This window comes from Microcebus murinus, chromosome 2 (genome assembly GCF_040939455.1).
Source record: "Microcebus murinus isolate Inina chromosome 2, M.murinus_Inina_mat1.0, whole genome shotgun sequence".
NCBI lineage: Eukaryota > Metazoa > Chordata > Mammalia > Primates > Cheirogaleidae > Microcebus > Microcebus murinus.
This window is the reverse complement of record NC_134105.1, coordinates 30,528,972-30,553,070: the sequence shown is the minus strand read 5'-3', so window position 1 is coordinate 30,553,070 and position 24,099 is coordinate 30,528,972. Positions and strand designations below refer to the sequence as shown.

Here is a 24,099-nt window from a genome sequence, read left to right as displayed (position 1 = left end):
AGTCCTGCCTCTGTCCTCACTAGCTCTGTGACCTTGGGAAGTGCTCTGTGAGCCTCAGTTTCTCATCCATAGCAGGAATGATTGCCATGTAGTTAGAGGAGCCATCTCTGGATGTCATGATGTGATGTGTAGGGTCTTTCCAGCTCTTGTCAGCTGATGGGCTATTTCTTTTATATGAGTATTATTATTTCAAAATATTAAGGGGGTACAAATGTTTTAGTTACATGGATAGCTTTTGTAATGCTTGAGTCAGGGCTATCAGTGTGTGTGCCACCCGAATGCTGTTTATTGTACCTGTTAGGTAAGTTTTTGTCCTTCCTCTCCTCCTCCTTGCCACCTCCCGCCTTCTTGATTTCCTGTGACTTTTACTTCCCTCTGGGACCATGCATGCCCAGCCAACAAGCTATTTCTGATCAGCACTAAATACTGGGATGTTGCTCAGAGAGTCTTCAGGAAAAGACCTGGGTGAGAAAGCCATGCAGGCTATGTCAAGCCCTCGTCCCTCCCTAAGGAGAAGTGGCCTTTTCTGAAGGTCAGAGGACCTAATCCGAGCTCTCTGCAGGCAGGGTGCTCTGGCTTGAGGTGAGGCACCTGCCGGGAAATATTTCCTTCTGGAGCCCAGAGTTGAGCATGGGGTTGGCCGAACACACACAGGGGAGGGGATGAGGAGTACAAAGGAGACACCAAGTGTCCAGAGGGTCCCCAGCACCACAGGTCTGGACTAATGAGAAGAAAGTTACTCCCTGCCCATGCTGGAGTCTTACAGTGGGGAGGGTGCCCAGCGGTGGTGAACGATGAGTGGGGACCTGCCCTCAGCTTCAGCAGCTCCTTGCTGTCCAGAGGGCAAAGGCCCAGCCCTAGGAGGCACTGATGCCCTCTATGAGTCCATTCCAGAAGCTTTCCAGCCTGGCCATCTGCCCCATCCCACAGGTACATGAAGTTCCAGCCTCGCCTGCCACCCTGCTTGGTGCCCGTTCATGCCTTTCTCCACTCTGAGGTGGAGGTGCCGTTCGGGGCTGTTGGGAACATAAGACAGAACTGGATGCATGAGACACTCACCCTGGGCCTGGTCCTCCACCCCTAGCCCCATTGCCAGTCACAGCCAGTTACTGGCATCCTTTGTCACCTGTCCCCAGAGTGTGGCAGGTGTCTCAGTTTAGCAGTAGGTGACAAGAGCACAGTTTAGGCATTAGCCACACCTGGGCTCAAATCTTGGCTTTGCCACTGACTAGAAAGCTATTTAACCTCGCTCAGGCTTGGTATTCTCATCTGGAAAATGAGAATAATAATAGTGCCTGCTTCTCAAAGTTGTTGAAGATTAAGGGAGATGATGTTTGTTGTAATATTATTGACACGTGGTAGGTACCCGGCATGCAGTAGTTGGCTGCCATGTAGTAAGTTCTTACTCCATGAACTGCCAATATTTACTTCTGTGATTGCCTCTTCAAAAGAGTAAATTCCTCTATCTCCTCCTTTACAAGCACTTTGTAGTAGAGTATAAACTCTGACCAGACCTCCTACGTGGGATTCCTGGATCTCTCATAGTGGCTTTCTAAATGTAAGTTGTGCAACTACTTTATGCCTCAGTTTCTTCGCCTGTAAGATGAAGATGATAACAGTACCGTAATTGTATCACAAAGGGTTTGTGTGAGAATTAGCCAAGATGTAGTGCTTGGCACATAGTAAGTGCTAAGTAAAAGTCTGCTGTTATTATAAAATGATCCCTAGAAATCACTTGATCCAAATCCTTCATTTTGCCAATAAGGAAACTGTGGACTCAGTACATGCCAACAGGAGGAAGGAAGGAAGGGAAAAGTGTGCACAAGGACACGTGCCATCCTGATGTGGCTGCCTTGATGGCTGGGAGATGGTGTTGTGCTGGTGTCAGACCAGAAACCTAAAGCGCCTTCCGTTCCCTGGCAAAGGAATGGTCAACCCCAGAGGATTCCGTTGGCTTAGAGATAACACATGGTGGCCTAGTTGCAGGAGTCACAGCCCCAGCAGGTGGAGGAGGGCACCGCTACAGGGAGGTGGGGCCTGAGCAAAGGAAGAAGGTGTCCTTGCTGGGGTGGCCTTGGCTGCAGGAAATACACATTGACAAATTCAAGGGCAGTGGGCATCAGGTTGGCAACTTGCTCTCAAACAGTTGAGGATAAAAGAACTTATTTATACTCTACTTTTGACTTTTCTGTATGTTTTTGATTGTTTCAAAATAAAAACTTAAAAAGAGAGGCAACACAGAATCAGAAGAAAGGGGACTGGGGAAGCCAGGAATGGAAGGAAGAGTTTAAAAAGGACAGAGGCTGGTGGGAGCTGGCCAGGCAGATTTCTGGGCAAGTGGAGTCGGCTGAGCCCAAGAGAGGGTGTTAAAGGCATCAGACTGAAGGAGAAAGCAAGGCTTAAACTCCAAGCAGAATTTTGGGTCTGTGCTGTGGCCGGGTGGCATCTATTGCCAGGGGTTGCTTGCAGGCCCAAGAAGGGCAGGTGCAGCTGGCAGGAGAATTGGGGAGGTGTGTGCTGGGGCCCAGCAGCCAGCAGAAGCCAGTCTGGGCTTGGAGAGGGGCAGTGTGGGACGGGTGTGCTGGGCAGTCAGGAATGTGGCTCTCAGGCTCCCAGGAATGTGACGACAGCTGACAGGGATGGATGCAAGAGCCAAGAAGAGACTAGGGCAGCCAGGGAGGAGCCAGGCTGTGAGCAAGGCCTATGACAGTGTGGCTGGCAGACTGGGCAATCAGAGGGCTGAGCAGGGCTTTCAGAGACTGGAGCCAAAGGCAGGCTGGGCACCCTTGCCCTCCCACACCCCACCCCACCCCGTCACTCCCTGGGAAAGTCACGAGGAATAGAGGCAGCTTACAGGGCCTGGAAGGCAAGGGAGGCTTGTCCTCAACATTGGTGCTGTTCAACCCAAAGCCCAGGGCAGGATCTTAGGAGCCGGGGGGAAAGTGCATTCCCCAGTGCAGCCCAGGAAGGGTGCAGGCTGATACAGAAGAAAAGGCTTTTACCACATCCCATCAAAGAGGAGGAGAGAGGTCCCTGCAGACTTTTAGAATGTCAGCAGACCTAGAAGCTGGGCTGCCCCAAACCCTCATCTCCCTAAGGTTCCCCTCGGAAGCTTCTGGGACTGCTTAGCTGGACGGCTCGAGGCCAGACTCTAAGCACCATGATTTTCCTGAGGTTTGTAACTTCCTGGTGGTGGCACGCTGTCGACTGTGGTCTGTTCACCCATGAACAGCCCCAGATGCAGAGGGCAGCCCCAAAGAGGAAGCTGGGGACTGTCCTCTTATGTGGTCAGTGCTGGGGAGGAGGAGCCATGGGGCAGAGCAGGAGGTGGTGGCTTGGATGGGTGTGGACCAGGGGGACAGCGTTTCCTCTGGGGAGCCAGCCACAGGTGAGAGGGGACCCTGAGGCTGGAAGGAGGCAGCAGTGCGTGGACTTGGGCCAGCTTGGCCCCCACCAGGCACGAGGACATTCCCAGCCCGGATGCCAGCAGGGTCTCTGTGAGGTCTGGTTGCTGCAGGAAAGAGTAGAGCAGTGACCCGTGGGTGTCCCCACACTGGTGCAGGCTCCCTTCCTTCCTTCCCCTGCCAGAGGCTGACATGCCTTTGGTCTGCCCCACCTTCCTGATGGACCCCTGAAGGTGGGGACCTTGCCTGAGGTGGGGGTGGGCAGTGGGAGGGAGGCTGCTGCAAATATAGTTCGGCTTGGTCTGGAGTCCACCAAGAATGGGGCATAATGTTCAAGTCCTCACCAGAGGGGCCCTCGCAGCCCTGGACAGCACGCTGACAGCAGCAAGCTGGGCTCCCCGGGCTGGGCCAGGGCTGGCAGCAGGTGCGCAGCGTGGCCTCCTCGAGGTGCCGGGAAGGGAGCCAGGCTCTGGGTCTCCAGAGCTCGGAGGCCCAGAGTGAGGAGGTGGCTGCGGGTCCCACAGGCTCTGCAGACGGGGCCAGCCATCCAGCACAGGGCATGCTCCAACGTCCTGCCCGCCACCCGGGCTGGGGGCACCTGAGAGATCACCGCTCTCCTTTCACTTAGGAAGAAATGGGGGCCCAGCCAGGCCTCAGTTGCCACATGGCCTTGCTCCATCCCAACTCTGTGCTTTCTGTTTCCCAGGCAGATTCCTCCACCTCGGTGTAACTCAGTTCTTCCCCTATAAGTTGGGAAGGAGAACAGTGCCTGCCCTGTTACTGTGAGGTCACTGTGGGGATGGCCCTGCCAGTGGACAGTGGCCAGCCCTGGCCAGGGCTTAGCTCTCACCAGGCCCTGCCAACCTCTTGCTTTGGACCTTCCCCCGATGGCAAAGCCAAACCCTGGGGTTACCATTTAAACAAGATCCTTATTTTTGTTCTTTATTCTCTTCCTTTCCCCAAACCACTGAGTCATCTGACCTGGTGCCCAGCGCAACCTCTATACTAGACAGTTGGGGCTGGGACCTCCAGGGCTGCCCCTCTGCACCCAGGACAGAGGGGAGACTCAGGGCCCCACAGGGCTGGGCTCCCTGCCCGCCACTCACAAGCCTCCCACCCCATTCCCTGACACCCCCAAGGTGCCTCCAGGCGGTTGTTTCCAGCACCTGCCTTTCCATCCTGCAGTGCTGTTGTACACCTGGTCCCTCTGCTCAGGGCACCCATTTCCACCTGGTAAAGTCTTCAAAGGCCCATGCAGTGTCTTCCTCCACACCCATAACCACCCCCCAACCCTCCCAGAGTCAGCCGGTCCACTTCCATGCCCCTCTGACCCTGTGCATTCTGTCCTCAGATACTACTGTTTGTCACTTTGTCCAGTCACCTCCTGCCAGGCTGTCACTTCTTAACGGCAGGGATCAGGGCTGATTGGGATGATTGGCCTTCATCCTCAACACCTAGCACATAGCATAGATGCCACAGGTAGTTTACTTTTTATTTATCAAATACTAATTGGGTGCCAGCTGTTGTAGGTGTTGGGGTGCAACAGTGAACAAGCAGAGGAAAAGCAAGGAGCTCTGAACAGCCGCAACAGTCTTGCAAAAAAAGAACAAAGTTACACATCTCAGACTGATTGCAAAACTTACTACAAAGATACAATAATCAAAACAGTATGGTACTGGCATAAACACAGACATACAGACTAATGGAATAGAAGAGAGAGCCCAGAAATAAACCCTCCCATATATGGTCAAATGATTTTCAACAAGGTTGTCAAGACCATTCAGTGGGGAAAGAGAGTCTTTCCAACAAATGGTATTGGAAAAGCCGAATATCCACATGCAAAAAGATGAAGTTGGACTCTCACCTTACAGCATATACAGAAATTAACTCAAAGCAGATCAGAGACCTAAAACCATAAACCTCTTAGAAGAAAACATAGGAGGGAAACTTCATGACACTGGATTTGGCAGTGATTTCTTGAATGTAGTACTAAAGCATAGGCACCAAAAGAAAAAACAGATAAATTTGGACTTCACCTTAATTTAAAACTTTTTTCATCATAGGACACAATTAACAGAATGAAAATGCAGCCCAGAGGATAAGAGAAAATATTTGCAAATTGTATATTTGATAAGGGATTGACACCCAGAAAACATAAAGAACTCCAATCCAAAAAAAGGATTTTAAACATGGGCAAAAGATTTGAACGGATATTTCTCCAGACAGTCTATACAGATGGCCAATAAGCACATGGAAATATACTCAACATCACTAATCATTAGGGAAATACAAATCAAAACCACAGAGATATAGCTTCACATCCTTTAGGATGGCTATTATCAAAAAGAAAAAGCAAGTGTTGGGAAGAATGTGGAAAAATTGGAACTTTAGTGCACTGCTAGTGGGAATATAAATTGGAAAGCAGTATGATGATTCTCCAAAAAACATAAACAGAGAATTACCATATGATCCAGCAATTCCACTTCCAAGTATATACTAAAAGGATTGAAATCAGAAACTCAAGCAGACATTTGTATGTCTGTGATCATAGCAGCATTATTCACAATAGCCAAAAGGTGGAAGTAATCCAAGTGTCCATGGATGGATAAACATATAAACAAAATATAATCTAGTCATGCAATGAAATACTACTCGGCCTTAAAAAGGAAGGAAATTCTGACACATGTTACAACGTGGATGAACTTTGAGGACATTATGCTAAGTGAAATAAGCTAGTCACAAAAAGACAAACACTGTATGATTTCACGAGGTCCCTTGAGTAGGCAAATCCGTAGAGACAAAGTATAATGGTGGTTGCCAGGGGAGGAGGAAGGAGATGGGGAGTTAGTGTTGAATAGGTACAGAATTTCAGTTTGGGAAGACAGAACATTATCTGGAGATAGGTGGTGGTGATGGCCGCAAAACCATGTGAATGCACTTGAGGCCACTGAACTGCACACTTAAAAATGGTTCAACTGGTAAACTTTAGGGAATGTGTATGTTACCACAATTTTAAAAAGAGAGGAAAAATAAGCACAGCCCAAGTAGTTTGAAGCCCATAAGGACACATGGAGCTCTAGAGTACCTAGAGGAAGCTGATGGGACAGGATACAGGCAGGAATGTGAAGGTGTGACCTTGGGCAAGTGACTTAACCTCCTTTCTCACCAGTGAGGTGGGGAGAGTAACAGAGACCAGGGCATGGGTCATTCTGAGGACTGCAGGGTGCTTAGTGCGTATCAAAGCTCAACACCCCTGTTAGCTAGCCTGAGTCCTGCGCCCTAGTTCTGGTACCTCCTGGGTGGCTTCGCACATGAGGCCTTTGAACAGGAGCAATGGAGAATGTGCAGAAGCATCTCTGAAGACCAGGGCAGTTAACAAAGGCGTGGGAGGGGAGGAGGGATAATGGTTTCTGCTGGAGGAACCGGCAAGGGCAAAGGCCAAAGAAGAGGGGGAGGGGAGGGCAGTGGGGGAGGGGCTGGGAGCCTGTGATCAAGTCCAAGGTGTTAGTAGGGCATGGAGGAAAGGACCTCTATCTCTTTTCCATCAAACGGGAGTGGCCAGATTACTCATCTCATTTTTGTGAGGAGAGAGTGGCAATGATTAAATGAAAGGTAGTATAAATTATAAACACTCCAAGCATGTTTGGCTGTTTTGTAAATCCCCAAAGCCAGGTATTCCTGCAACTCCACCACATGGCTGGCCCTACAGCCTGGCTCTGCAAGCGCCTTTGCTGGCTCCCTGTTTCCCGCTAAAGCACCGTGTGGCCAAGTCGGCTCCAGACCACCTCCTGGGGCTCCTGCCTCTGCCCCAGCCTCAGCTTCAGAAAAACGGATGCTTCCCCTTATGAACAGCTTTTAAGCCCACAGGCAGGGAAGATACCATTAAAATCCATAGGTGGTTTGAGACATGGAAGCTTAAACATGTGGACCGTGGGCCTGGTCAGAATGGCCTTCGGTGTGGTACGGTGCCACGGGCTGGCTGTGTGGCTGAGGGCAAGTCTCTGTGCCTCTCTGAGCTCAGTTCCCCATCTGTGGAGTAGGGACAGCTCTCTATGTCACCGGGCTGTTGGGAAAGCCCGGAAGCTAGCGGGCAGTGGGCATCTGCCCCCACTCTCAGCAAACACCGAATGGAGCCGCAGTAAGTGACAGCAGGATCTGCTCGCTCTCAGCCATTCAGGATGACTCTGCGTCTCTTCCGGGCTTGATTCTAGCCACAGGGTCGCCTCCTTGCTGACAGTTGTTCTGAAAGGCACTCCACGTGCTGTAAATAGCATTTGCAGGTGACGCTTCACCCAGGCGGGGCCAGTGCCGCTGGAGAGCTGCCCGCGGGCTTTCTGGAGACACTGTGTTGGCTCCGTTCTTTACTGGGCACTGGGCCTGACGCAGGGCGGCACATGGGGAGTGAGTGGTCATCTGCAGCGCGGTCACACCCAGTGACGTCAGCCCCGCTAGGGAAGCAGGAGTCTTAGGTCGTAGTCCTGGCTCTGCTGCCGGTGGCTGTGTGACCTTGGGCAAGGCCCTTGGCCTCTCTGGTCTTCAGCCACTTTGTTGACTCTACAGGCCTCATGGCTTCAGGGGAGAGCGCAGGCCCTCCAATGCCTGCGGTCCCCTTACTTAGAACTGTCCTGGTGTGTTTGTCCTGAGACTGTAGCCAGACCCTCTTGAGAGCTGCTTCTGTTCTGTCTCTGGAACCATTCTCCATGAGCGCCGAGCCCGCTGGGAAGAGCACCCCTTGCTTTTCTGTGCCCTGAGGGGAGCTGGTTCCATCCGATACAGAGGGAGAGGGGTGGAGGGAAGCCGTTCCTTGGCGGCTCCAGCCCCACCTGCCTTCTCCCTCCTTTGCATATTCGGAGCTTAGCAGCCCCCACTTGGCATATTCAGGAGGGACCTCGGGTGACCTAACCTCTGGTGACCACTGGTCGAGGTGCAGCACGAGGCCCCACCGGACTGAGCCTGTGCCAGCTGCAGTCACCTGCCCTGCCGCCCACCCTCCACGCTGTCCGCAGCCACTGTTTGCTGAGGGCCTGCTGTGCCCTGGGCACAGAGCCAAGCACTGAACTCAGAGGGGCCAAGGAACTGGCCCGTGGCCATGCAGGTAGTCAGGGGCAGGGCTGGGACTCGAGCAGCACTGTTGGGCGTCAAAGCCTGTGTCCTCTCCTTCACACCCTGCTGCCACTAGCCAGGGGGGCCCTACTTCCTGCTGCTTCTAACTCTCAGCCACCTGCATAGCAACCCCCAGGGGGACCTTGTTCCTGTCCCTCCCTGGCCCAGGGCCAGGTTGGGAGTGGCCCAGTGAATGCTGTGAATGAAGATAATGATGACGGTGCTGCTGCTGCTGATGGTGGCACTTCCCTAGGGCCACGGTGTGGAAGAGGGTTCACAGCAGGGCGGCGTCGCCTCCCCTCTCTGCTATCATTCCGTGCTCTGGAGAACATGCCTCCCACGAGCAGCATCTGCTCCAGCCGTGAGAGCCACAGGGTGTTTGATCCAGAGAGGAGGGGAGTGGTCAGTGCCCTTCTGCTGCTCACTGGCTGTGTGCCCTCAGGCAAGTGGCTTTACCTCTCTGAGCCTCCATCACCTCATCTGAGAAAGAGGAATGACATTATCCCCCTCACCGATATCTAGTAAGGGATAACCGAATGAGATGTATCATAAGAGCTTAAGGGTCACACACGTCCCGTTTGTGTTACTGTTCCTGCTGCTGCCTGTGCGGTGCAGGAAGGGGCTGGACAGTTGTGCTGAGTCCAGTGACACAAGGCACGAGCAGCCTCAGCCTCGCTGTTGGACCAGAGAGACCTTCCTCGTCATCTTGATCATGCAGGTGGCATGCGGCTCTGATCAGCAAAGAAAGAAGCCCATTTGGTGGCCGTACCAGAAGCACAGCTTGCAGTCCTGGGCGAGCACTTGCGACGGGAGTGAACAGAGCCAGGTCTCCGGCTCCAAGGACGAAGCCTGTGGAGGCTGCTGAGAGCAGAGCAGGACTGGACAGTCACACAAGGTCCCGTTCCCAGTCCTTGGAAAACTTCTTCCATGCAGTTAAGAAGCTTCTAGAAGTGCTTCCCCTTCACTTACCTGTGAGGGGACCAGACCAGCCACGCCCGTAGCAGCAGCCACGTCACTTTCGCGTTCCGAGTTTGCTCCCTCATGTCCGGCATCTGGGTCATGGTCAGGTTCGCTGTGCCTGGGAAGAGATGAAGTGTTCCCTGCTGGCTGGCCTCCTCCCCTTTCACCTCTGACAAGGCTTCACAGAAATGGCCTTTCTGCAGGGTAGCCCGGCCGGCAGCGACAGCCCTCGCAGTCTGGCCTTAACGTGTGAGCCCTGGAAGCGTTTGACGGCCACGTTCCTCGCCCTGCCCTCCTCTGTGAAGGCCATCTAACCCTCCGTCGTGCTAACAACCCTCCGAAGCATCGAGCGCTTTTAACCGAAGGGAAGACGAGACCCATCAGAAGCCGCAGCTCCGGCATCCTCGCGCCACTCCAGCTGCGGCTGTGCCGTGGCTCCCCGACCCCACGTCCTGCCAGCGAGGACGCTGATCTGGCCCCAGCTTTGAGCGACCAGACGTGCAAGGCGATGGGTTGGGGGAGGGCGACGTATAGATCTAAACCCACTCGCCACTGGGGGTCTTGTTTCATGTGGTTCAAGGGCAAATAGCCAAACCCCTTTATTCTTCCTCTTGGCATTTCTGCTAACCCCGTTCCCATTTCGCACCCGCATCATCCCAGCAGAAATCTAACAGTTGGGTTAACTTCACGGAGCCTGTATTGCCCCTGCATATGTTTTTATCCCGCATCCTACTGATTTCCATTTTAAAAGTGTGAGAGAGGTGCGAGCTCCGTGTCACATGGATCGTGTGTCACAGGAGGGACTGAAGCTACGTCTTCAGCACCGTGTTCAGTGTCAGAGTTTGGACGCTAAAATGCTTCACGTTCCGAGTTGGCGGTTCTGTCTTCATCGCTGGAAGTTGTTCCTCACCGCCATCGCCTCCTCTGCCTCTGCCTCCTCCGAGTACTGCTGCTCTGGGGCGATCTTGCCCCTCCACACCTCCTTCCTCTTCGTCCATGTCACCGTCCTCATCTTCCTCTTCATGCTGCTGCTCCTCTGCATCTTCTCGGAATATTGACTTTCCTGGGACAGGATTCTGAGCAGAGAGAGGGGCACAAAGGAGTCCTCTGTGCAAGGAGCTTCCTCCTCCTTGGACTGGACTCTGGCATGGGCGCGGTCGCCTCCATCTTCATCCAGTGGGGCATGAGGAGTTCCTGGTCCCCTCGGCTGTGATCTTGGAGGGCTTCTGAGCGTGTCCCCATCAGCGTGTTTTGGATTCCTCTGTAGACCTGGCCGTGGCCGGGGAGGAGGAGGAGACGGTGGAGTCTCCGTCAAGGCTTTGCACTCTGTTAGCTGGCTCCGCGCTGCCAGGGCTGGGCAGTCGTGCCAGCCTAGTCCTAGCACCACTGGCTTCACTTTGGTGAGGGGACAGCTCCAGGCCTCCCAGCCTATGGAAGACTGGGGCACTTGGTTTTCCTCCCACTGTTGAAGAATGAATCTGACTGTGGCGAGTGCTGTCAAGGCAGAGGGCTGGATAGAGCAAGTGCTGACGGAGCCCCCCTGTGTGCTGGGCACTGGGCTAGGCACATAACCTATATTAACTAAGTTCTACTTGCAGCAGCTCTTTGAGTATATACTATTTTTTAGTTATTTCTTAATTGAAGCATTCTATACATATCAAAAATATTCAAATCATAAGTGTACAACCCCATGAGCTATTACAGCATGAACATACTCCTAGAACTGTGCCAGTTACCCACAGGTCAATAAATAGGACATTATACCCATTTTAAAGATGAAGAAACTGAGGCACAGAGAGGTTAAGTAACCTGTCCAAGGTCACACAGCTAATAACGGACAGAGCCTGATTTCAGGAGTTCTGGCTCCCAAGCCTCTTTTTCCTACTGTGCTACCCCTAGAAAAGGTATAACTGGGGGGCATGATGCATCTCAGGGTCAGGAAAAGCTTCTGAGGATCCAGGGTTGGGTCTGAGGTTTAGGGGAGGATTGGGACTTCATCAGAAAGGGGGAGGGAAGGAGGCCATTCCAGGCAGGGTGACCTGCTGAGAGGTCCTGTTACATGGAGCAACTCTGGGGGACGCAGGACACACAGACCCACCAGTCACCCGAGGGGCAGCCCTGGGCCTCACAGAAGGATTCTTCCTCCCACAAAAAAGGCTCACAGCAGTCATCCCTAAATAGCTTGCTGCAGTGACAACCTGCTTGGAGGTGGAAAGCCACATTCCACAGAGAGGGTTAGAGAGATAGGACTTCCGTTGGAAGGGGCGGCACAGCCTTGGAATAATAGCTGGGGGTGTAATCATGCAACCATACGACAGCCACAGCCCACAGCCGAGCCCCTCTGGGCTGTCACTGGCACCCCACCGTGGGCGGGTGCCTGCCCAGGGTCACCCAGCTGGTAGGGATGAGGCAGGATTTGAACCCTGTGGTTGGACTTGCCAGCGGTCCCCATGACTAACACCGCACTCAGCAGTGTCCGAACAGACGGGCCAGCTCACCCCTCTGAGCCACGACCACACCCTTCCTTCTTCCCTGTTTTCCCACCCACGCACCCACCGGCCGCGTGGCTGGAGCACCAGCGTGGATGCTGTGTCCGTTTACACTTCACTAGACCCGCTGGACCTGGAGCCCAGCCTCTCCCTCCATTGCAATCTGTTTTGCCCCAAGCTTGCAAGGTCATTCAGCCTGTGCTTGAACACTACTTCTAACAGAGAGCTCACTACCACTCAGGCTTGCTTTTCTCCAAGTTTGTAGCTCTGGGGTGCAGAAAGTTCTGTCTTAAAATGAGCCCAGCTCTCCCTTCCTGTCCTGGTTCTGCCTGTTGGCTGAGTCACCTACCAGGAGGCTGACAGTGGTTACACACGTGGCCTGAAGTGTCCAAAGACAGGTTTTCCATGAGCCCAGTTTCTCTCCTCTACCCTCAGTTGGTAGGGAGCAGATTTGCTCAGGGCATGGGGCAAGGAGGTGGCTGATGCCATGGGACATTTAGAGTGCCCTCTCTGTCCCCCTTCAAGACTGGAGTCTGTGAGTCTAGGGCCTGGGCACACAGCCTGCCCGTGTGTTCCCCAGGTTTAAGCTGTGAGGAAGCCGCAAGGGACCCCAGCCAGCTGCCCTCGTGAGCGCGCTTACCTCGCCCCATTCAGGCGGACCAGAAGTTCTGTCACAGCCTTCACGGCGCCGCTGCCTTACATGTGTTGCAGGATTTTAAAACTTTCACAGCCTTTTCTTACCTTATTTGTATCTCAGTGTGTATGTGTTCTGTGCAGCCAGGTGCACTGAGCCTCTCAGGTTGTGGTGGACCGGCATCTTCATGGCCATTGGCCACAAGCCTTGGTCAGGCACCTAGTGTATACATTGACTTTGTCGGCTGCCACTCTAGGCGGCCTTGGTCAGCGTGCCCTCTGGCTGCTGAGCCGCACGGCCCCAAAGGGGGGCTTCCCATTGCAGCTCCGCAGGTCCTGCCTCTGACTGCACTCCTTCCCTGTCCCCAGCACCGCCTGCAAGACACGGGCCAGACTGCAGAGCTGGGCCCCTGAGGCTTTTCTAAGCCAGCCTGGAGATGGCCTCCCTGCCTCAGTCCCTGCTACCTGTACCGGGGCTGCCATACAGAATTGTGGCGAGGCTTCTACAATAGAAGTCCTATAAAAAGCACCTACCACAGAGCTAAGTGCTCAACAAATGACAGCTATTTCTTTTTCTGTGATAAAAGATTGCACCTATGACCCTGGTTGATTATTTTTAGTGCTTTTTTAGCAAAAAATAAGACATGTATTTATAAATGTTAACCAAGAGGAAGAGAGATATCCAATGGAAAAGGGGTGGCACAAAACCTGGCACATAGCAAGTGGCTAGTCAGTAAGAGCTCGGCCTTCCAGCTCTGGCCGACTGCGAGGTGTGGAGCATCAGCCAGGCAGGAGGCAGCTCCTGGGTCTGGTCACTTCCCCAGTCTGGGTCTGTTTCCTGTCTGGGACTCAAGGGAATGAAGCTGGAAGGAGGAGACCAGCGACCTGCATCAGGCTGGGCGAGGTCCAGCCCCCACCAAGGGCCTCTGGCTGCTCTGGGCCATTCCCCCTTAGGAAGGACAACGTGGAGGGCCCAGGAGAAGGTGGACAGCCTGGGGAGGAATCCTTCTCATGCTGAATCGTTTGAGGACATGGAAATGTCAGGGCTGGGGGAAAGAAGTTTCAGGCAGCATCGTATCTGTTGGAGACTGTCAATGGAAGAGAGGATGGATCAGCCGGAGCGCAGACTGTGGGTGTGAGCACGGGTTGACAACTCAAGCTTAACAGCAAGGGAGCTGCCCAGAGGTGGCAGGAGCTGCCTGGGAAACCGTGCCCCCAGGGGCCAAAGAAGTACTGGTCTGTAGGAGGGTGTGAACAGGATCCACCTGAACGTGGCCAACTCCAAGGATGCACAAGGCTTCTCGGCATTAGAGTCTTAAGGACCTTCCAAGCATGGACATTCTCCAATAGTGATTTTCAAATTGCTTTAAATTCACAGAACACTTTTTTACGAAGTTCGGTTTGCGTAAATACATAGTCTGGAAAAGGACTCGCTACAGAGCTGCTGTGGTTAGGGGAGGAGGACACAGAGCCCCACTGCTCCGCTGCCCCACCCTAACCCCACCCATCCTGAGCACAGCTGGAAAGCCGCTGTTCTAGAACCCTGCGGGCCAGGGCTGCTGAAGGCTGGAGCAACTACTCTTACGTCCACATTTAAGGAATCCACTCCTCTTTGGCAGTTTCACTTCTCTGAACACTAGGGGCCCAGCTCTGGCGTCCTGCCTGCCCCCTGATCTCACTGTCTGGTGGGAAGTCGAGTGTTGGCTGCATTCTACGGACCCATGCTGGCTTCGGCCCAGGCTTGGAGCCTGCTTGCTGGTCCTTAAGTGTCTACACTTGGACGCTGAGAAGTCACTCCACAATGTCTCCACCTACCATAGCCAATTCTGTAGAATTAAGGCATTTCCTACTCCAAGAGCTGTGCTGGGCGTCAGACCCCAGCTGCTGCTGTATTCCTGGCAGCTGGCGCTGGGAACTGATGTTTTCCTAGTATGAAAAGTTGCAACAGTAAAACCGCGAAAACGGCAAAAATGCCACCTCCAAGTTGCAAGCCTACAGAATGGACAAGGGCTTGCCCTCAGTAGTGGGAGTCCTTCTGGAAGGTGTAGAAGAAGGTGTCGTTGACCGGCTGTTGTCCTTCTGTCAGGCCGCTGCTGAACTCTCTAGAATCTAGATCCTCTTTCTTCCTGTCCTCACCTCTGCTGGGCTCAGGCTCCATACAGTCCCGACAACCTCTCCCTGGCCCCCAGGCCTCCCTGCCCACTCGGGGGCTCATAAAACAGGAGGCTTCCGGGTCAGACCTGGCACATGCACCCCAGGTGAAGGCTTTTCTTCTGGGAAAGTCACCCCAGACCCAACCCTGCCGGTTCCTTCCCTGATCATCCATAGCACTTTGCACATAGTCTGAATTACTATTTCTATCTCTTTGTTTTATGATCTTTTAAGTGCCTGTTAGTCACTTGAGACCAAGATCAGAGTCTTATTTAACTTTATATTTACGGCCCTGGCCCAGCCCCAGGCTTGGACCGGGCCTTCGTCAGTGCTGTTGAGTAAATACAAATGCGCTGCTTGCAGCTAGCACTCCCGCTGAAAGCAGGGACTCCACTGGCGGGCCCCGTGCCTGCACCGTGTTACATGTGTGCCGTGGAATTCCTGGCACAGCGGGCCCGTCCCTGGATGCTGCACTAAATGCCCCCCACACTGAATGTGGTGGCATGATGTAATTTCTGCAGAACTCTGACAAAAAGAGAATCTGGGGTGTACCCAGAACCCAGTGTGAACTTCCCCCATGACCCCTAGCTCAGCCTCTCCACTTCATTTTTCTTTCACCAAGGAGTGTGTTTCCTACCTCTTGGTGACTGAATATTTTTAGCAGATATGCAGCTCAGCAGGCTGTGCTACCTGGCACTTGCTCCTCTTCCCACAGACATCCCTTGGTTCTTGAGTGTCACTGGGGGAAGCTGCATGTCATTGCAGACAAGTCAGCCAGCTCACTGTGGCCGGACCTCCCGGAGCACAGTGACCGCAGGGAAGTGGCCCGAGACTCCCTTCACAGGACACAGGCTGCCTGCAAAAGTGGGTCTCAAAGCGACAGTGCGTGCATTCCTAATCACATCTTCTTCTTGCTCTGCACGATCACACCCAAGTTGCATGCCTCAGGGGGAAAGCATATTTGGCGACAAGAGCATAATAAAATCAGAAATTTCGCAAACCTTTAAAATACTCAAATTTGGAGGGGATGCAAGAGTTTTACAATTAAATATTAATAACATATGAAAATTTCAATAACATAAATGCAGAATAGCCTCGTAGAATCTCGGATTAAGACGGTAACTCGGAGGCCATAGAGTTCATCCTCTCATTCAAGAGAATAATGCAGCTTGGTGGAGAGAAAAGTCATGAGCTTGAAGGTCAGACATGCCCCTTCGTACTAGCACATGAGCTTGGGGAAATTACTTTGAGCCAGAAGTTTAGCTCCAGGCTGGATCTGCCTCTTGTATTTTATTTGACTCACACAATGTTTTTTTAAAAAAAACAGAATTACACAGCAGTTGAGTACCTGAACTTTGTAGCTAGGTGACCTAGGTTCAAATTTTGATTCCATTAACTAACTGGCTGTGTGACCTTGGCAGGTCACTTAGCCTCTCTGACTCTGTTTCCTCATGTGTAAATGGGAATGATTTGAGCCCCCGTCTCACAGGGCTGTCATGGGATTTAATGAGGTAATGCATGCAAAGCATTTAAAATCGTGCTTGGCACCCAGTAAGGGCTATGTAAGAGTCTGCTAATGGTTTTAGTTTTTTAAAAAATCTGGATGCATGGTTTTCTTGAAAAAAATGGAGGATATGATAACCTCATGCAACGATTGGGTGGGTACCCTTGCAGAGAGGAGATGTGCCCTGCCTTCCAGGTCCCCACAGTCCCCACCCCTCCTCTTCCTCCTGTGCCTCCTCTTTGCTCGGTCATGTTGCCAGCCCCTTGGTTTTAGGAATAAATATATCCATTTATATTTACTGGGACAAATATGCTAAACTAAATATATCCAAAGGAACTAAATATATCCATGTTACAACATTGCGACACGAGTAAACAAGTGAATCCACCTAAAATCCCTCTGTCACAGTGCTGGACCTGTCATAGGCACATACTAATCACGAACTCCCTCCTGCTAACAGATCTCATGGCTGTTCATCTGGCCTCTGGGTGGGCAGTGCTAGCGACGGGGAGCTCACTACCTTACAGGGCAGCTTCGTTGCTGAGGCTTTGTCATATTCAGAGTCTAGGAATAACTACCTTGTCCATTACCTTGCCTGAAAGCCTATTTAATTTCCACTGTGTCCCCTCTTCTGGAACCCTGGGCAGAGGGATGTGCCATCTCCTTTGTGCCAGCTCCCCGTGTGCTTGGTGGAAGCTGCAGGTTTTAGAGCAGAGTCCAGAGCCACAGCCCAAGGTGTCACATGCTGATGGCAGGGGGGGACCTCACACTAGGTCATGCCGAGTCACACTTCAGAACACAGGAGTCAGATATGGGGTCCAGTCCCTGCTTCCCCATTTTATAGCTGCCTTCTGTTTCCCTCTTGATTGGGTGAAGACACTAAGACCCTCTTGATGAAGAGGTTGTTAAGAATCTTTTTCTTTTCCTTTGAGTCTGTGAGTCCTATAGCCGCAGCATAGGAATAAAAACAGATCCATCCAAGAAGAGCCTGGCCCTTCCACGCCCCTCCCCATGGCCTCCACTGGCCCCCGCCCCAGGCAGCAGGACAGAAAACTGCTTCCAGGCAAGGGTCTGGGAGCCCTAGTGCCATGCCGTGGGTCAGGCCCTCCAGCCCTGAACCTCAGGCTGCCCGATCTCAAGGTCCCTCGAGGCAGCTAAGACATTCGAAATCCACAGACCAGCTCTTTTTCTTTAAGAATAAAACCAGACCTTGCTTTCCAGACTGACTGATGCCTCTGGCTTGTCGGGGCAGCAGAAGACAGGTGGGCAGTGAGGCCGGGAGAAATTGCTCCCTGACCCGGGAGCTGAGTCAGCCCCACAGGCCTACAAGCACTGGGCTGTCTTGCAGCCTTGGAACAGGCAGGGGGCTGGTCACTTGTCCTCCTGGTAAAGGGCAGCCTGTGATAAAGGCACAGGCCTCCAAAGGGCAGCTTTGGGTGGAGGAGAGGAGGGGCCGACAGACCTGGGAGGTAGGACCATGCTCCCAGGGACCCCCACCGTGGTTGTCTGGTGTCCTGCCCTGGCTCTTATGGGGCATTTCTCGGCAGGTGTCAGCACCGGGGGCTCCACCCCAGGCCGCAGTCTTTTAGGAAGGGCTTGGTGGAAAAGGACGCTGTTCTTGTTTGTCTGCCGTGAGACAGGTCCCCAGCAATGCTGGAGAAGGGGGATGCTAATGAGACCTTGGTCGGCATCATGTAAAGGTGTTTGTGCAGCCAGTCTGTGCAGGAACAGGGAGCCCAGTGGGAAAATCACTGGCTGCATGACCCTGGCCATGTCACATGAACTTGTTGGGACTTGGTTCCCTTTTCTGTAGAATTGGGATGATCCTCCAAAAATCAAAAAGGGCCGATGGGAGGATTAGATGGCATCAGGCATGTGATGGCACTTTGCTGTCTAAGGGCAAGGGACATCATTTCCAAGGGAAGGAAAGTGACTTGCCTGAGGTCATCCAGTGAGTTCCAACAGGATCCAGAACCCGGACCCAAGTCCCCTGCTGCCCTCTACCCTATGAGCAGAATGGTTCCTATCAGAAAATAGGATGTGTTCAGGCAGTCCACCACAGTTTGGGGGGACTGGCCTGTCCCCCGTCACTGGGAAGCCCACAGCATCAGGTTGCACGTGTGCGCAGGTGCTCGGGGAGTGGGAAGGTTCAGGCTGAGTCTGACGGTGGCAGACCTGAGGAGAGGAGGCCTGGGCTTGTCTTTCTGATGTGCAGCCACTAAGTGTCCACTGAGCACCTGCTGGACGCTGTGCTGGCAGCAGATGAGGGATGCACCAGCAGATGAGGTAGATGCGGTCCCCGTCCTCACAGGGATAATGGTGACTACGCTTGCAAAAAGGCCATTGCAGTACACTCTGCTTCACAAGTCCCCTGAAGGAGTGAGACCCCCAGGCCCAGAGGAAGGGCGGGAGGTTTGTGCAAAGCCCTGCAGGAATGGAGGTGCTGGTCAGACAGGACAGGGGTGATGCTGGGGTAGGGGCTTTGGGGCTCCAGGTGACATTAGGTATGGCGGGAGGGTGAATGCAGCAGAGCATGGGGGATCAGCGAGAATCAGTGGGAGATGGGCTAGGGAGGTGGCCAGGGCTAGATGGTGCCCTGGGCCTTCTGGGCCACGGGAAGGGTAGGGCATTCTGTGGGCAGTGGGAGAAGCATGGCATGGGCCCCTAGGCTGGGAGGAGTGGCGGCACCTGACAGATTTGGGGAAGGCTCCCGCCGGCTGTTTTGTGAAGAAAGGATGTGGGGGTGTAGGAGAAGAGATGGTGGCTGGGGCTGGTGGGGGCAGAACATGGCATCCTTGCAACACGCATGGACTGCAGTGCTGATGGTCGTGCTGGGGGACTGAATATGCAGAGGGGATGAAACGGAGCCGCCGAGGGGTGCAGGTGCTGTTCACTGGGATGGCGGCCGGAAGGAGATGCTGCAGGTGGAGGAACTTGGGAGCAGGGTTCTGGGCACGTGGGGTCTGAGGTTCCTGGAGACCACCAGGGGCAATGCTGGGGAGCAGTGGATGTATAGCAACGTGGTCAGAGCTGGAGAGAGAAGGGGCAGGTAAAAAGTCACCTGGGGGAAGGTGGCAGGTGAAGAGCACAGGTTGGAACCTGAGGTGCCAGCAGGGGAAGGAGCTTGCAAAGAAGACACAATCAGTAGAGAACAGGGTCACCAAAGCCAAGCAGCTGCCCCAGGAAGGCCGGCAAGAGTGCAGGCTGTGCGGTGTGAGTGCAGGGTGTGGGGTGTGGCAGTTCTTGCTGGGTGTGGAAGGGCACACCCCGCAGGCTGAGAGTGCCCACCTCCCCTGAGTGGTGTTCCAGTGGACCTCAAGGACCCTTCATGGGTCAGAATGCTCCTTCTCCTGGAAATATGCCAGGATCCCCTGTCTCAGCTCCACCTCCTGCCACAGCCTCCCCATCCCGTCTGGACCCTGCACATGTATAGCCTTGGACCAGCACGACGGCCAGTAAAGATCCTGCTGAGCCTGTGGTACTATGGGCTTCCTTGTAAGGGCCGAAGTAGGAGACTTCCAATTTGGGCTTCAGGGGCATCTGTGGCCCTGAGCCCCAGCAGGTGGGCCAGCTGGGGAGGCTCCTGAAAGCTGGAGCCTCCTGAAAGCTGGAGGCTCCTGGAAGCTGGTGGCACTTCCTGACCCATCCCAAGTGCTGAGGCAAGGGCGCTGGGAATCTAGGTCCCCCGGAGCTCCTGGGATAGGGGTGAGTGATCAGCACAGGGCTCCTGGTTTCCAAACCCCGAAGCTGGGGAAATAATGGAGGTCCCTGTTACCTCCCCTCACAGGAGTGTCTGTGTGGCTCCCCAGCAGCCTCACAGGCTTTGAGGCAGGCAGGCTCTGTCCCTTCTGGCTGTGGGAGGAATCTCTCCCTCTCTGAGCCCCGGCTACTAAGGGCTCTTTGTTGTGAGTGGTTGTGGCTTAATTTGGGTAAATTCCCAGCACCGAGTGAGCACGTAGCAAATATAGCTGCCAGAGCTGGTGTAGCTGAGCTATTATTCTTACTCTTACTCTGGTGGCCCACAGTGGCTGTTGCTTGTGGGCATGGCCGGCTCTGCCAGGGAGGCTGCCTGGGAAGTGGCCCCTCCTGTCCGAGGGGCAGGGCGCAGGGGTCCATGGTGGAGCCCCAGGGCGACTCGTTCCTCCCACCCTGTGGTCCTCTGCGGCCTCCGCTGCCAGCGTCCTGGATCAAGCTAGGAAGCGCGTGCGTCTTCCGAGGTGGGAACCTGCCTCTTCTCCTCCTTTTTTTTTTCCTTTACCATGACGCCTGTTGCTCATAGGTACAAATCAAACGAAGAGTATGTATATGTGCGAGGCCGCGGCCGAGGGAAATATGTTTGTGAGGAGTGTGGAATTCGCTGCAAGAAGCCCAGCATGCTGAAGAAACACATCCGCACCCACACTGACGTCCGACCCTATGTGTGCAAGCACTGTCACTTTGCTTTTAAAACCAAAGGTAAGAGACAGTCAGCTGGGGCACTGCCCCTGCCCGCTGCAGGGAGCTCCCCTCTGGGGGTCCCAGCACAGAGCTCAAGGGCCCAGACCTCTTTGCCTGGAGCCTGGAGCACCCCCACTTCCTGGGTTCCCGCCCCACTGGGTGCCCAGTGGCAGAGCAGATGGCTCCAGACTGGGCCGCGGCACCCACAGCTGCTCCCAGCCATCTTCCTGGACCCCGCACACAGCCCTCCACCTGAGGCTGCCCTGCCCTGGCGCAGCACTCTTGCGCGGTCCCTGGTTTCTCATCTTCTCTCGTCACCCCTTCCTTTTGCATGCGTCGTTGGCCATGCATCCACTGATCTGACAACTCCAGCATCAACACTGGTCACTGCCACTCTTGCATCGGGAAATCCATTCCACTCCACCCCAAGCCACTTGCCACACTCGCATGCCCACTTCTCATGCCACAGTCCGCCCTGCCTCCACCCCCTCTCCACGACCCTCAGCCCCCGCTCTGCCCAACTTCTCTGCTGCTCTCAGCACAGGGCCAGAGCGGCAGCCCTGTCCCCCCTGTCCCCAGCCATGCCCCACATCAGGGTCAGGACAGGCTCTGCAGTCACCCATGAAGGAAGGGCCGGCTGTTGAGGGCATGCATCCCGGAGAACTGTGACGGGCAAGGGTGGTGGCCTGGCCTGCTGCAGCCACCCAGGACCTTGTGTGGATGAACGAGCTGAGGCCATGTGGTTCTTAGATTGCATTCTTCTCCTGCAGGGCAGTAGGGAGGGTGCTCGCTGCAGACTGAGGTGCCTCGAAGGGAGGCTCTTGGCACCTCTGGTGGCTTCAGCCTCTTGTGCTCTGCAGATTCCTGGGTCAGGGTCTGGACACAGGGTCCTCCGTTCTTTCTTGAGCAAGTCGGGGGCCTCCACGCCAGCCCACGGAGTCACGTGGTTTTTCAGGGGACAAAACATGTGGGCTGCCTTCGGCTTTGTCACTTGTTGACTTTTCTTCTGCTGGTAAAGCTACTCCCACGAGAGAGCCTGGGCAGCCGCTTTGGAGAGGGCCTCCAGGCCTCTTCGCCTCCTCCATGCTCCGTTGCCTGGCCCCTTCCCTTCTCTCTGCAGGAGGTCAGGGGCCAGTTTACCACGTCCCTGGCTCAGCAGTCTCCTTTCTAACCAAGTTCCGGTTCCTGGTCTCCTGACCATGTGGACTGACCCCTGCCCTCTGTCCTCTAGCCATCATCCTCTTTTGATGTAGATGGAGGTGCCTACCCTCCCACTGCCTGTCCCTGGTCCTCTTCTCTCTTAGTGTCTCATAAACACTGTCCCAAAGGGCCCCCGGTCAGCAGTTGGGCCTGCAGACCCCTCCCTGCCCCGTGGGTACATCAAAGGCACCCTGGACCCCCAGAGCCCGGCCATGCCCCACTTCCTCTGGCCTGAGGCAGCCAGGTGGGATTTTATAGAAGAGAGAGAGGGGAATGATTGACTGACAGTTTAAATCACAGTCTTTGACTCTAAAAGTAGAAAATTTCTCCCTTGAAGGTGAAAAAAGTGATCTCAGGAAACAGAATGATTGTTGATGCTAGAGCTGTAACTACACCCAGGCCCTCGACCTCGTGGGCACTGTCCCATCATCTTCCTCTCTGTCAGCAGGTAGTTCCCTCCCCTCTCTGGAGGGGGTGGCAAGAAGCTGCAATCATAGTGGGTCACAACTGCTGCCCCTACTCCCAGCATATGTCTAGGGGACCACACTGTCCTCAACCTGAGGGGCCCTGAGAGCCTCCCAGACCAGGGCCATGCGGAGCACGCCTGGGCCCAGCACGCAGCCGGGGCTGTCGCTGCCGTGGGAGCCGTCACTCTGCCATGTGAGACTGGACAGCCCATCCCGGCTGAGTTCCCTGCCCAAGCGGTCTCCCCGGATGATACCACTCAATTCCCTTTGCCTTACCCATTTTGTGGAGTCTGAGAGCGGCCTGGGTCCCTAGTAGGGACCCCACTGTCCAGGAAATGGCTTCATCGAGGCCTCGCCGAGCCTGTCTGCAGTCCCTTCCTGGGTCTCCCTACAGCAGCACAGAGCCCTGGAGGGGCCCCAAAGCATAATCTGAACAGAGGGCTGCAGACCCTCTGCATTTCCAGGGCTGTGGAGCACCCCCTGAGGGAAGGCCATGGGGTATGCTCTCAACCGGAGATCAAGGTGTGCACTGAGCTCCTCCTCACCTGTGCATAGTGGCTTCCAGAAGACAAAAACCTTCCAGAGGCAAACCAGGGGGCACAGGGGAAATGGTGGAGTCTCAACCTCTGTGAGCAGCAGAGCAGGGACTGTTTTAGGGTGCGGCACACGGAAACAGAGAAAGCTCCCTCTTCGCGCTGTCTGCACGATGGGTGCAGGGAAGGAGGGCACGGAGCTCCCGTCTGTCCCTGCAGCAGGTGTCTCGCTGAGTGCTGGGCCCTGTCAGCCACAGCTCAGACAGACGGCCCCTCCTGTAGGGCCACCTGCCTCCCCATCAGGCCATCCTCGGTCCTGGGCCCTCCCGGCACCACCACCTGGCTGCACCCGTGCCTGGGAGCCCTTCCTGTCTGTCTCTGTCTGCCGTCTGTGTCTCGTCTCTGTGTCAGACGCCGTGGCAGCAGGGAGGGACTCTGGGAGCTAGCCGAGGGGTGTGTGGCAGGTGGGGTGGAGAGGCCTGCAGTGGCCCCATGGAGTCCGGGGGTCCCGTTTCCTCTTCTCAGACGGTTCCCAGAGGCCAGTGGGGTGGCTGTGCCGTGTCCAGGCCCTTGCGCCGATCGCCTCAGAGGACAGAGGTGGCAGCTGTGGACGGGCCTCATGTCTGTCGGGTGGCAGGGGCGGGGGCAGGGCTGTCGGTCAAAGCCCAGGGAGGCGGATGGGGTGCTGGCCGCTCTCTTGACGGAGGTTCCACCTCCTCCAGACGCCATCGCTCCCACCCACTGCCTCTCCCTCCATCGGGGCTGCCAGGCTTGGGTGGGGGCTGGGAGGCTGTGGGGCACTGTAGACTCTGCCTGACAAGCCCAGGCTCTGCCCTTGATGGGGAAGGGGTGTCTGGGCACTGCGTCCAGTGGTGCAGCCCCCACCATCCACAGTGCAGGAGACAGGCCTGGAGAGGGGGAGTCACAGAGGGAGCCTGGACAACACGCAGGGCTGCTTATCCAGCGTCCACTCCTGTCACAAAGTCACCTCCAACTCCCTACCCCCCTGCTGCAGCCCCCGTGGTGGGGACAGAGGAGAGGCAGGCCTTTGGGGCCCCTGGTGCCTTCCCCTGATAGCCCGAGACCTAGACTGACAGGTAAAACCATTTCACCACGAGCATCACCCTAGCCCCTCTCTCCTCCATACCCGGCATGGTGCATGGCAGTCTCCCTGCTCGATAGAGTGACTGTCATGGTGGGGGTGGGAGGTCTGCTCTC

At 54.8% G+C, this 24,099-nt stretch overlaps 1 protein-coding gene across 2 annotated transcripts in view; it reads left to right on the top strand.

Moving 5' to 3' along the window:
* Positions 1-24,099, top strand: part of HIVEP3 (HIVEP zinc finger 3) — a 470,759-nt gene that overhangs the window by 433,115 nt on the left and 13,545 nt on the right. For both annotated transcript variants that reach the window (XM_075997106.1, XM_012735840.2), the window contains one exon: positions 20,524-20,699. In XM_075997106.1, coding sequence (XP_075853221.1) covers positions 20,524-20,699 — 176 coding nt within the window. The remainder of the gene's footprint in view (positions 1-20,523; positions 20,700-24,099) is intronic.